General features: G+C 47.3%; 1 protein-coding gene across 1 annotated transcript; it reads left to right on the top strand.

The window, feature by feature from the left end:
* Window positions 1–12,641: 12,641 nt before the first annotated feature.
* LOC121463777 (40S ribosomal protein S2-like) lies at window positions 12,642–13,487 on the top strand. The gene has a single exon (XM_041676252.1). It carries the CDS (start codon window positions 12,642–12,644, stop codon window positions 13,485–13,487), a length of 846 nt encoding a protein of 281 aa, XP_041532186.1.
* Window positions 13,488–14,549: the final 1,062 nt, after the last annotated feature.

Here is a 14,549-nt window from a genome sequence, read left to right as displayed (position 1 = left end):
AAGGGGGCATTTTCTCAACTGAGGCTCCCTTCTCTCTGAAGTTTGAGTCCAGTTGGCATAAAATTAGCCAGCATAGTAGGAAACAAAGGTTTCTATTCAAGTGTATCCCTTGAGCTCTGTGTGGCTGAAGACTAGAGGAAAGAGGGTCTGGGAATCCCAAGGCAGGTAAGCAATGGAACAGGGGAGGTAGCTATGTGTTGACAGAGGTAGCTCATTCGTTCCTGGCTGCCAAGACTCAAAATAACCACACAGAAACTATATTATTTGCAGTGCTGTTTGGACAATAGCTTTAGCGTATTTCTAGCTAGCTCTTATATCCTAAAGTAACCCATCTCCATTAATCTATACATCACCACTAGGTCATGGCCTACCAGCAAAGTTTTGGTGAGCTCCAGCAGAGGCGTATATATCCTGTGGCAGCTACATGGCAATTCCGCCTTCTTTTTTCCAGCATTCAGTTTAGGTTTCCAGCCTAGCTCTACTCTGCCCTATCACAGGCCAAAGCAGCTTCTTTATTCATTAACCAATAAAAGTAACACATATACAGAAGGACTTCCCACATCATCTCCCCTTTTTTGTCTAAATAAAAAGGAAGGTTATAACTTTAACATAGTAAAATTACATATAACAAAACAAGTATCTACACAACTTTTTGTAGCACAAAATTAAGATTGAGAGGCTGGTCAAGCATCCCTACATATTATCTTACTCCAGCTTGGGCCTCCACAGAGTCCCTGGCCTGAGGGGAGACTGGGCCTAGGATTCTGCTATCAGAGATCCTGCAAAGGGAATCCCATGTCTTTCTGGGAACAGTCTACAGAGTAAGTGTCAAATAATGCTCAGGTCTCAAATCCCAAGGTTTCAGCTTCATAGTCCAACCATGAATGTACAGGTTACTTAGGGAAACGCTGAAGGGCCCAGCATGGGTACCAGGGTTGGGAGCACATCATTCTATTTCTCTTTATTTGCCCCGTGATCTTGAAATATCAAGTGGTATTAAATTAATGTGAAAATAAATAGACAAAGTAATAGCTGCTAAAAAAGCCAGACGTAAAAGTCTGAAAGTCAGTGAACCAAGATGAGTTTGGCAATCCTTGCTGCTAGAGACCCAGACTCTACTATACACTGACACACACACACACACACACACACACACACACACACACTCATATATAAAGAGAGCTGTTGAGGCTCCAGCAAGGAGATTCATGTTCCAGTCAACAGAGAAAATCAAGGAAGGAAGAGGAAGACCACACTCTGCTTTGTTTTAAGAAGGCTTTCTGGAACTGTGCATAGTACCTCATTGTACAGAGTCTTCTCTAACTCAACCGTTACCATCTCCATGGGTTCAGCTGTGCCCCTTGCATAAGATCTTCCCAGATGGATTTGTTGACTGTTGAGTTTTCTCATAGAAAGAGGGGGCAGGAGAATCATAGACCCTCACTTGAATAACCAGCTTCTCTTCCCAGCCCAACTGTATGCAGTTCTGCCCCAATTACATGTGGCCTCCAGAAGGAGGTAGAGGAGGAGGCTGCATTGGCCCAGCCATGGGGAACTCAATCTATTTGGGGTGCAGGCCTTCCAGTGTGTCTGCTTTGAGGTCACCCAAGTTTCTGTCCTTAACTCCTCACCCATTTGCACGGTAAGCCTGAAAAACTCACTGGTTCCCCAGGGTGAACATTGGTAGAACCAAATCTCGGTTTGCTCTTAGGACCCAGTAGGCACAGGAGGGAGAGTTAGACTTTGTTTAGGCCTCCTCCAGGGAAAAAAATTTAGCAATGTACCTCCACCCAGAGCCCAAGGGTTGACTTCCTCACCTGGCCTATTTGGATATACAGGAACTTTGAGGAAGGTCACTATTCTTTCTGGCCATCATTCCAGACGAAAACCAGGAAGTCTAGACCGCAGTAACTAGAAAGACTATGTATTGAGAAAGAACTAGCAGTCACCACCACCATTGAGAAAAACTACTTCCACCCTCAGCTCCTCGCTTTGTTGATCTTCAAAACGTAGTCATCATTTTGTTAGGAGAATTAGCCAAAATTCTATAAAGTTCCCATTCTTTCCTGGATATGGTGGGCATTCAATATCGCTCAAGAAATACTAATATTCTTAGGATTACATGCTTGCCTTTGAATATACTCATTAATAAGAAGAGGGATTACTGACTACTATCCTCTCAGGTGGTACTGATTCCACCCTGGGCTGTCTTAATGTTGTGTGACATAAGTAGAAGAGCTGGAGGCTCACAGGGGCTCAGCTGTGGCCATTAGCAACATCCCTGTCTCACAGTTCATCACGAGACCCACGAAAGTGTAAGCACATATGCAGAGGTTCTGCTCAGAGTCCGGCTTCTTCCAAGCCCAGGCCCTTATCCACCCCTTGGCACCTGATTCTGTGAATGAAAGCCTTGGAGTGTGGCATCCTTACAACTGTGGGAATCCAAGGAGAGGTGTTTCTTGCAAGCCTGCCTCAGTAGCAGGGACGTTACAGCCAACTCTGTGTTTGGCAGGTTGTTGTCCTGCATCTTCTGCCGGTGCAGAGTTATAAGAAACCCCAACAATTATCCCTAGGGGCCTGTGGATCCACAGCCATGGAGGATGCTCATTTCCTAGTGGGTCAGAGCTTTCCTCCAGGCCACCAGGAACCATACTCCTCAGCACCAGTGTGTGGTGTAGCTTTACATGGGTCTATCAGAGGTCCTGCGTATCATTGAGCAACACTGTCATCAGGAGTGACATCATTAGACTATCTTTCCCTTCTATAATTACTGCCAGTGGGTGCCATCATTACAGGGCTTATAGCTGGGGTTTCGGGTTGGCTGCAATACCCAGAAGGAACCACAGTAATTGCTTGGGGGCCTTCTACCAGAAGGATCCAAGAAGTGCCAGCCAAGGAGTGCTGCCAAGCCTGGCACCAGCTCTGCCTAGAGATGGATAGACCAAAACAAGGCTCCTTCTACCCTCCCCTTAGCTCTGGAACCATATGCACCATGGGATCGTACAGTCAATCTAGAGGGCAAAGTTTACAAAGTCCTATGGGTATGGGGAGAAAGAAAGAATTCTTTTTAGGCCCATGTACTCATCGGTCTCCCGAGGGCTCAGCCTCATGGGAGGAGAGGTATCAGAACAGCAGGGAAGGGAAGTGCCTGGGAATTGGGGGATCTGAGGCTGAAGTCCCTGGGAGTTCTCTATCCTTGGTGGGTATGGATTTTTATCCTGGGAGCATGGGGGATCGGAAGTCATTCAAGCCAAAGTGAAACCAACCCAACTATTGCTTTAGACAATTCTCTGGGGAAGCTCGAAGACAAACACCAAAAACTATTCTTCTGAATCCTCCAGGGAAATATAACCAGAGAGATGGGCAGAGAGGGGAGAGCAGGATAGTGAGAAGGAATGGGAGGGGGAGCGGGGAGGAAGAGAGAAGGGAAGGATGGAGGGGGAGAGGGAGGAAAAGAGGTACAAGAGACCTAGTGTGGTGTGTCTTCATGTATGTGTACATGTGCACATAATTGTATGTGTGCGGGTACATGTGTGTATTTCGGTACACATGTATGCCTATGTGAAGAGAGCAGAGGACAACTTCAGATGACATTTCTGGAAACTCATCACCATTTTAGAGCACAGAGGGTCTGTTCTAGTCAGAGATACTCTTGCTGTGATAAAACATCATGAGCAAAAGCAACTTTGGGAGGAAAGGGTTTATTTGGCTTACATGTCCCAAGTCACAGTCCACTGGGGGAAGCCAAGGTAGAAACTCAAACCAGCTAGGAAGCTGCAGGCAGGGGCTCATGTAGAAGACATGGAGGAGTGCTGGTTACTGACTTATTCCTCATGGCTTGTACAACCTGCTTTCTTATAGAGCCCAGGACCACCAGTCCTGGAGTGGCCCCACCCATGATGGTCTGTTTAAATAGAAATGCCCTGCAGACCTGCCTACAGTCCAATCTTCTGGGAGCCTTTTCTCAGCTGAGGTTTCCTCCTCTTAGATGACTCTACCTTGTGCCACGCTGACATAAAACTAGCCATCACAGGGTCTCTGGTTGACCAGCAAGTCCCAGGGATCTGTCTGTAGTCACCTTCCCAGCACTGGAATTCCAAGTGAACATCAACACATTGGGTGACTTTTACATGCTGTTCAGGATCAAACTCAGGCCCTTGTACTGGCAAGATGAATAAATACTTTACTGACTGAGCCATTGTCATCTCCCCAGTCCACCAGCGGCCTCCCACAGAGGCCCACTAGAAAGAATTGGCTCACAGGGTTCTTCTACACAAGGTCAGAAGACTGGAGACTCACAGAGACTTTGATGTTGCCGTCTTAGGGCACAAAACACCCAGGACTATATGCCGGGATTTGCACCCAGAGACCTCTGGGGGTTGTAGAGCTCTTCATGCCTCAGACCGGTGACAGAGTTTCTGTCCAAGCCAACCTTGGTTTGGGCATCGCTTCTCCTCCTGGTTCTACCTGCTCTGGCTAGGCAGCATTAAGACATCTTCTCTGGCCTGCCTGACCTGTAAACTCATCCAAAGCAGAAGGCATGTCCTCTCCCATACCTGCTGCATTTATACAGTACCTGATGAACAGTAGGTGATCAAAATCATAAGAGAACAACTTTCCAGTTGGAACCTGTCCCTATGTCATGTTCCTCTTATATCTTCCTTCCTATGCCACCCTGGGTCCCCTGGAAACTGGCAGCCACATATCCTTGCAGGACAGAGATGCTGACAGGCTTCATGGTACAGTACAAAGCAGGGCTGAGAGGTAATTCTGACATTCTGACATTGGTGTGCAAAGTGTCAACTGCTTTGTTCACTTTTCCCCTGCCTGCTCATCCCACGGCACAGGTGCCTGTGTGCAGCAGCGGCAGGTCCTGGACCCCCACAGCAGAGAACAGCATAGGTCTTCGTTTTCACTCTTAATGAAGTCACTAACTAATGAGTTCACTAACAACCAAACAGTGCATCTCATGGGCAGTGATGGAAGAAAGGACGGGTGTAAAAAAAAAAAAAGAGTTGAGAATAAATGGAGGGTCCCCTCTTTTGCAAGAGAAGGCAGCTGAACTGGATCTGAGTGAATAATCACCATTCAGGGCTCCTCGAAGAGTTGGCAGAGAAAAACGGCATGGGAAAACTTCCCCTGGCACTGACAGGGCAGCCCTGGAGGCCAGTGTGTGACACAGGGAGATGTCCCAATAGAACAGTTCCTTGGCACCCCTGCTGGGAACACAGTAGTTTTTCCATGACTCTTCAGAATCTGGGCCAGCTGCTCATCTGATTCTTGTCATGAAGAACTCACCTTGTGCAGGCGTCCCTGCCCTTTGCCTGCCCTTGCCCTCTTCCTGGCTCGGCATCTACATCCTTCAGTAATCCCGAGTCAAGTGGGGAGGGGTCTGGGTCATGGAATGAGGGAGGCAGGAAAGACAGATAGACAGCCTCAATTAGTCAGAGGATATCAGGCTCTGTCCACATAAACTCCTGGGCAAGCTAAGGTTCTGCCTTATTAGTCCCATCTGTGGGATGGAGGTGGATAAACATATTTCAGTTAATTACAAGGAAGCACCTACATACTGAACCCTTTAATGGGCCAGGACTGGTCTCTGGTGGGCAGAGGTGAACACTCAGACTCAGCCTGTGCCCTGCTGGATCCTCAGTTTACCTTCTTCTACATCACTGGCTGAACCTATCATCTTGCAGCTTCCTCAACAAGGTTTCCCTGACCCCCTTGCCCAGGAGCACCTGGTACCGTGGGCTAGCCCCTTCCCTGTCCCCACAGCTGTCTCTCCAGTCTTCCCTGTCCCCACAGCTGTCTCTCCAGTCTTCCCTGTCCCCACAGCTGTCTCTCCAGTCTTCCCTGTCCCCACAGCTGTCTCTCCAGTCTTCCCTGTCCCCACAGCTGTCTCTCCAGTCTTCCCTGTCCCCACAGCTGTCTCTCCAGTCTTCCCTGTCCCCACAGCTGTCTCTCCAGTCTTCCCTGTCCCCACAGCTGTCTCTCCAGTCTTCCCTGTCCCCACAGCTGTCTCTCCAGTCTTCTCTGTCCCCACAGCTGTCTCTCCAGTCTTCCCTGTCCCCACAGCTGTCTCTCCAGTCTTCCCTGTCCCCACAGCTGTCTCTCCAGTCTCGCTGCACACTGTCTAGTCCTGTACCTGTGGGCAAACTGTCTGCTGAAGCCTGACTGGTAGAACATTTCATTCCTTTATTTCCCTGGAATAGAAGGGACCCAGAGTAGAAACAAGATCAGGGAAGGAAAATGGAAAGCAGAGGATTCTAGATATGAGAGGCATTCTTTCTACAAAGCCCCATTCCATGGAGCTGTATCCCTTTAGGATCTTCTGGGGTTACATTTAAGCCTGTATTCGCACTGTTTCCTCCTGGAGGGCAGGGAGTATAACCACGTAACTCAAGTGCCTGATTGACCCGTGAATACTGACTAAATGCCCACCATATGGCAGACACCAACTACACAGAAGCCTTTTCAGAGATCAGAGATATTTACCTCTCTAAATTGTAACCTATCACCTCTATGCACAGATAGTTGGATCCTAGGGTTTGATCTAGATGAGAGATTAGAAAGGCTTTTAATTCACGGGACAGCATCTCTTTGTCTGGGTCAGTTAATACAAGCAAGCTGTTTGTTGTGGGAAAAGATTCTGAGCCTACGGTGGGCTGAATGACATCCCACAAAAATTTGTCCATCATCTCATCCTTGGAGTCTGAAGGTTATGACCTTACTTGGAAATTAAGGATTCCCAGTGGCAGACACCCTAGAGAAAATGTTTAAAGAAGTCAAGAAAAATTTGCCTTGTTGGGGATTGTGAATTGCTCCTGAAAAAAATACAAAATGGAGATTCTATTAATTGCCTAGGATATAAGGCAATCTTACAAAAAATTAAACCACAGAAAGTGCAAATCAGGAGAGATCAATTATAAACTCTTAATGATTTTCAAAACTTGTTAGTACAATACTTTGGACTCACCAAGGTAGGATAGGTAATGGAATATTTTCTATGAGTTTGCCAAATGCAAATGGACTGGACATTGCTACTATAATTTTTACCTATATATGTGTATTTATATATAGTTATTGTACTTATTGTATATAGTTTTACTATGCTAGAGATAAACTCTTCACATTTTTATTAAAACCTTTGCTTTTTATTTAGACAAAAAAAGGGAGATGTCCTGGCAGGAAGTTGGGGTGGGGGAATAGCCAAGTGGAAATGAGGCAAGGACAGAAGCTGTACAGGACAAGCCAAGGAACACTGGGGCTACTGGGACTAGTAAAGACAAGGAAGAAGTCCTTCACATTCTCAGACATCCAGTTGGTGGTGATTTGCTAAGGAGACTTTGGGAGAGAGTATGGTGGTCTTTCCAGGCCCCTGTAGGCAGGTTGCTAAGGTGCTGATCATTGACTGACTCACTGACCTAGTTCTTCTGGCTGAAGGCTCCCTTGGCTTAGCAGATCTAAGGCAAATCTGTTGCAGTGATTCGGCGTTACACCGCATACACGTGAGGGAAGGAGAGTGGGGACATGGGGCGCAATGGCCACAAAGCTAGTTCATCATCATTGGCTGAATGAAATCATCCGGTAACATGGGGAGAGAGATAGTAGAAGCTGGTCTTTCCCACATCCCTCCTGCCACCTCTAGGTAGGACCACAGCGAGCCATCCAGAAAGCTGCTGGCCTGCGAGTCAACACAGACAGGGACACTGCCTTCCTTGGAGCCATCTGTTGCAAAGTGACAGTTTTTCTGTCAATGCTTCTCTATCCATCTCTGAGCCCTGTGTGTCACCTCTGAAGCCTTGGTTGCCCACCGTTCCCACAACAAAATAACACCCGATCTCTTTCTGTCTAAGGAGGGAGCTTAGGGTGAAGACAAGCAGTTTGAGCCGCTCTGTAATTGCATCCTACAGCTGTGGGAAGCCTCTTATCACCCACCGATCCTGTTTTGTTGCCTGTAAAACAGGAAGAAAATAAATCACATCCCTGTTTGTTTATTTCTTTAGGATTCAAGCTAGTTGCAGCTATAAGCATTCTCTGCATGCATTTAGTGCAACATATTGAAGGCCAAACCTTGAGACAAACAAGCAACAGTTGCCCATTCAATCCCCCTGCCTTCTGGCTTGCTTTTCCTGGATCTTTGGAAAACACCTTTTATTGAGCATTGTCTATGTATCAGGCTCTGTGTTAGGTATCCTCCAAGTCTTATCATTCAGTAATTGAGATAGCCCCGTCTTCAGTGGGGGCTACCATTATGCTACTTAGCGGGGGTGAAAAAATGAAGCATGAATAATAAAAACCCAGAGACAATATTGGGATTCAACCTGAAGATCAGAAAAGCAAAGCAGTCAGCCACTGCCTCTTACCTCCACACCTCTACCTCAAACCAAAATAGTCATTCTGTCTCCACGAATCCTCAGAATGAGACTCAGCTGAGAGCTGTCTCCTCCTATTTTATATTCCTCTCTAGTGCTGAGATTAAAAGCATTCACCACTACCACCAGACCTCTATGGCTAAGTAGTGTGGCTGCTGGGGTTAAAGGTGTGTGCCACCACTGCCTGCTTTGTATGGTTGACCACTGTGGCTGTTTTACTCTCTGATCTTCAGGCAAGCTTTATTTATTAAGATGAAAATGAAATATCACTACCAAAAAAGAGTTCAGAGAACAGTGTTTTGTTCAAGGGGACACAAAAAGGCCACTCTCAACCCTCTTAGTCTCCATCCAGATGCTCCCTTTCTTTGTGGGTTTAGAAAGCTGGACCGCAGTAAATGCCTTGGACCACAGAATGCACACCCTCTGTCTTTATGCCCCAGGGCACAGGATAAATGCCAGTGTATAGAAACCCCTCTATGATGTGTAAGGCTCATATCAGAAAAGAGTAAATCAATAAATAAGTGAATCATCAAGAGTTCTTAGCAAACAGCTTTATACTAGGGTGAAAGAGATTGGCACGGTTGGTCACCTTCTGCCCTCATTTCCCCGCGTGACCCTCTGTCCGTCAGCTTTCTTTCAAAGGAAGGAGGTGATATTATGCTCTCAGCCTGGGTCTGGAGTGGGGCCAGGGATGATAAAGAGTCCTTTCAGCTTGAGCAGAGCCAACTGCTATCTCCCATGTTCCATCCTCTGTCCCTCACAGTGCCCGGTATGGTCTGTGCTCAGTGGTAGCTGCAGAGCAGTGAATGTCGCTGCTTGGCTCAGCTGTTTTAGAGTTACTAAAAGTGGAAAAGCCAACTTTGTATAGCTAGTCCTGGAACAGCTGGGTGGTCTGTTTGGAGTAGCCCCTCCCTCTCCTGCTATGCAAGCCGCTGAACACAGAGCCCTGTCCAGGTCGGGCCCTCAAGGTAGGAAAGTGCCAACATGTTCACCACTGCAGCCTTAGGAAGGGTTAAGCCTTGGGCTGTCTCCAGCCCTGTCTTGCCTCACTACCTTGCCCCCTGCTGAGATGGGGCCTTTAGTTTACTGATAAACATGGGGCACACTCCACCACTGCTCCTGCTCTGCCAAGCCCTGCTGTCAGCACGCCCCTCCCCACCTGGGAGGCTGCCTTCTCTAGGCAGCTCTATTCTGACTTCTGGAAACCCTGGGTTTGTAACCAGGTTTGGAGGCCTAGATGGACCACTCGCACATCCATGAGATCTGTAATGAAAAGTCTTGAGTCAAGGAGGGCACTGTTGGACATGTCTGCCCAACTTAGGAGTCAGGCATTGTCCAAACAGCTCTTACTCCAGAACTAAAGCCTGGGAAAAGAATCTTTTCCCAGGGAAACAAGCGACTCCCGCTTCTTCTCCCACTGTATCTTAAGTCTTTGCCTCCTTGTTTAGGCACTAGGGGTAACCAGGCACCACCAAGGAGGACCTCTGACAGCCCTAATGATGAACAGCTCCACTGGCCTGCTCCATTAGAGCCCATCGCTGGCTGGCCACTTACCAAGAATGATTTTACATTATTTTTAATGACTGAAAGGAAAATCAAAACCCCTCTATGATGTGTAAGGATCACAAGAAGGTCAAACCGAGTGTCAGGAAAACGTCACTGGAACCAGACACCCTTGCTCATTTACACCCTGGCTGGCTGTCTTTTATTGCAGCACCAGCTGGCTAGAGCCGTTCTGACATCAGCTCTGCTGGTGTGGCAGGCACCGTCAAAGCTGCAGTGGTGTCGCCTGCCTCATCCATCCACGGGAAGAGACACTTACAGACATATCAAATCCGTCTCAGATCTACCTTGATGGATGGACATTTCTAACTGAATTCAGGGAGGGGCTCTAACTTCTAACCCCAGCTAGATAAGATGTTATTTCCTCAAACTGGTACCTTCCTCTTATGTTTTCAAAACTGGACTTGGCTATTATTATAATGTTTTCATTTTTACCCATAAAAATTGCTGGACTTTTTTTTTTCTTCTGTCTTATAACTTCATTATATCCTAGCTTTTGCTTTTTGGTTCACAAAGTCTATCTGAAGTTTTATAGAAAAATCTTTGTTGATCTTTGGCCTAGTCCATTAAACTCTGCCAGAAAATTCTTTCTTTGGACCATCTGACACCCGTAGAGAAGCCAGAAACCATTTATAAACCACAGCCAATGTTTTGGTTCCAGAGTTCCTTAACCTTGGGAGGCCATGAAAATCTGACTAAAAGATCTATCAGCATCCATGCCTTGCTCTGGGCCACCTTCAGCTCCCTTCTCCTTTCCTGAATTCTCCAGTCTTCATCACTCACACTGTGTGGGAAGCCTTCTTGCTTCTCAAGGACTTTCTTCTCCTCTGCCCTAACCTCCCATAGGAGAAATTGAATTAATCCCCGTTGTTTTATGGATCCGTGGATCCCAAACCAATGGGAATTAATTCCCTTATTTATATTATCATGAATCATGTTGGTGGCCAAGTCAGAAGAAGGTGCTATTTGACATACGCTTAGCCCTCTGGGATTGAGATGAGTTGGGGACCCTGGACTAGACTTGGACTCTGAAGTCTACCCTGAGCTGAACTGCACATGTCCTGTCTGAGAGGTTTTCTGTCTCATCTCCTCATCTGTGGGGATGGACTCAGGTGTCTTTACCTCCCGGCCCACTCACTGGCCAAGCTAACAATGAAGGACACCACCAGAGGCAGCATGTACTACAGTCATGACTTCCTCCCCTCCAAGTAAAATAGCCATGCTCTAAATTTTGAGATCCCCAGACTGAGACAAGAATGTCTCATGAAGCCTCTGCAGCTGCCCTCCCCACTTTGTTCCCCCTCCACGGCGTGCCCTGAGGAGTTCTGGATCAGGCACTCACCTCCCACAGCCCGGGGCACAGCCAAGCCCAAGTTCTCCATCCAGGATCAATACCGTTTTTCTTGTTACCTTAAAGAATAACAATGCATGGGCTGCCAATGCCACGGTCCTCTCTGTTAGTCCCTCTGTCTGCCTCTGGACTTCCTCTCCCATTGTGTAACGTGCCCTTTACAATGTCCTTTCTGAGTTAAAAATGAAGCACTCTGGAGGGGGAGGAGGTGGGAAGGGGACTTTGGTCTGTTGAGCTCTGAATTTGCTGAGTTCCTCACTCTCCCCAGAGCCTGCTGCTTTTTCTGCACAAGAATAAATAGTTCAACTCCATGGACCGCTTCCAACTCCTGCGGCCTCTGTGCTGATGGCAACAGTGACTCTCTCAGAGATGGGACTCCTGCCTCTTTCCCTTCCCCTTGCCGTCTACACAGCAGGCACAGAAACCTTGTTCACTGGAGGGCGGTCACACTCCTCTTGCCTCTTGTTTAACTCCTTCTAAGGCCTCCTGCCATCTAAAGGATGCAATCTTAATGTCTTTACACATGGGAGACTCACAAGCTGAATCATACATACATAGTGTATTGGTTTCAAAGTGTAGTTTTAAATGCGATTTCTTTTTGCCTCAGTTGGACTGCATGCTCAGCTGGCCCTGAAAGTATTTGAACTTGAACTTCTGCTCCATTCTTCTTGCTCTGCCATCCCTTGTAATCATTTCCCATTCCCCACCACCAAGTGAGATTAGTGTCCAAGTCCATCTTACTCTGTGTGAGTCCTAGGAGAAAGCAAGGCCTGGGTGCTTAACTCTCCCAGGTAGAGTGGGATGCAGGACCCAGTGTGGCAAATTGGATGTCTCCCCTGTGCTTTGAGTCTTAAGGACAATGCGCAGATATAGAACAGGTAAGGGATTGCTCTTAGGCAGGTGCTGAGGCGTCAACACTCAGGCTCCAATCACGGGCATCTACCCCTGACCCACTCTGTCTTCCTAGACCCCCGCTTTCTGCCTGACTCTGATTCTCTAGCCTTATCTTCGGCATCACGGGTCACTCCATAACCTTCTCTGCTGCCCCTTTCCATGGGATTGTGACCAGAGTGAACTCATGTAAATAAGCTGTCTAGATTGGTACCCTGGGCCAGTCACTGCAGCCCTCTGCTCTTTGAGCATCTTCTATCTACATCATGGGCCTCTGATGCTGCTGCTCAGGGAGATGCCAGTCTTGTCACAGGACTCTTTCTCTGAGTGGACCAGTGAATTTTTTTCTGCTGGCAAGTTTTTGCAATTTTCAAACAAAAGCATCCCCAAACTGTAGGGGTATTTCATTTGTATATTTAAAAATAAAGCTTGCCTCTTCTTCTTCTTCTGGAATACACCAAATGGCGGATGACGCCGGTGCAGCGGGAGGGCCGGGAGGACCCGGGGGCCCAGGATTAGGAGGCCATGGTGGCTTCCGCGGAGGATTCGGCAGCCATCTGAGGGGCCACGGGGCTCGCGGAGGTAAAGCTGAAGACAAGGAGTGGATTCCCGTCACCAAGCTGGGCCGCCTGGTTAAGGACATGAAGATCAAGTCCCTAGATGAGATCTACCTGTTCTCCCTGCCCATTAAGGAATCTGAGATTATTGACTTTTTCCTGGGAGCTTCCCTAAAGGATGAGGTTCTGAAGATCATGCCCGTGCAGAAGCAGATGAGGGCAGGCCAGCAGACCAGGTTCAAAGCTTTCGTCGCTATTGGGGACTACAATAGTCACGTAGGTCTCGGTGTCAAGTGCTCCAAGGAGGTAGCCACTGCCATCCGAGGGGCCATCATCTTGGCCAAGCTTTCCATTGTCCCTGTGCAGAGAGGCTACTGGGGGAACAAGATTGGCAAGCCCCACACTGTTCCTTGCAAAGTGACAGGTCGCTGTGGTTCTGTGCTGGTGCGTCTCATCCCTGCCCCCAGAGGCACTGGCATAGTCTCTGCTCCTGTGCCCAAGAAGCTACTGATGATGGCTGGCATTGATGACTGCTACACATCAGCCAGGGGCTGTACTGCCACCCTGGGCAACTTTGCCAAGGCCACCTTTGATGCCATCTCTAAGACCTACAGCTACCTGACCCCCGACCTCTGGAAAGAGACTGTGTTCACCAAGTCTCCTTATCAGGAATTCACTGACCATCTTGTGAAAACCCACACCAGAGTCTCTGTTCAGAGGACCCAGGCTCCAGCTCTGGCCACCACATAAGGGTTTCTATACAAGGAAAATAAAAGTGAATTAGGTCTGTTAAAAAAAAAACAAATAAAATAAAGCTTGCATTGAGGATAAGGAAAGTAAAACAGCCACACTGGTCAACCTTACAGATCAGTCAGCAATGACACACACCTTTAATCCCAGGAGCCACACTAGCTTGTCATAGAAACCAGGTGGTAGTGGTGCACACTTTTAATTCCAGAACTAGAGAGGATTATATGATGGGAAGAGACAACTCTCAGTCTCATTTTGAGATTCCTGGAGGCAGGATGGCCATTTGGACTAAAGTAGAGGTAAGAGCCAGTGACTGTTTTGCTTTTCTAACCTTCAGGTTGAACTCCAATTTCTGTCTCTGAGTATTTTTATTTATTTATTTATTTATTTATTTATTTATTTATTTATTTAGGATTTCTGCCTCCTCCCCGCAACCGCTTCCCATTTCCCTCCCCCTCCCCTGATCAAGTCCCCCTCCCTCATCTGCTCGAAGAGCAATCAGGGTTCCCTGACCTGTGGGAAGCCCAAGGACCGCCCACCTCTATCCAGGTCTCATAAGGTGAGCATCCAAACTGCCTAGGCTCCCCCAAAGCCAGTACATGCAGTAGGATCAAAAACCCACTGCGATTGTTCTTGAGTTCTCAGTGTTCCTCATTGTCCGCTATGTTCAGCGAGTCCGGATTTATCATGGAATATATACATATTAGAGTATTACTCAGCAGTAAAAAACAAGGACTTCTTGAATTTTGCATACAAATGGATGGAAATAGAAAACACTATCCTGAGTGAGGTAAGCCAGACCCAAAAAGAGGAACATGGGATGTACTCACTCATATTTGGTTTCTAGCCATAAATAAAGGACATTGAGCTTATAATTCATGTTCCTAGAGAATCTCTGAGTATTTATTAATAGCGCTTCACCAAACAGTCATTAGATACAGCAATTTTCCCTGTCTCTGAGAACCTCTGGGCCAGGGAGACATATACAATCACTCCTTCTATTCACTTCTTAGTCCCCTCCAATTCTGTACTTGTCCTCAAGGCTGATGAGCCAAAGATATT

The sequence above is a fragment of the Microtus oregoni genome, unplaced genomic scaffold (assembly GCF_018167655.1).
Source record: "Microtus oregoni isolate MIOR12 unplaced genomic scaffold, Mior012 000027F_ref0000203, whole genome shotgun sequence".
In the NCBI taxonomy this organism is placed as follows: Eukaryota; Metazoa; Chordata; class Mammalia; order Rodentia; family Cricetidae; genus Microtus; species Microtus oregoni.
Note: the sequence above shows the minus strand (reverse complement) of the source record. Positions and strands in the feature narration are given on the sequence as shown.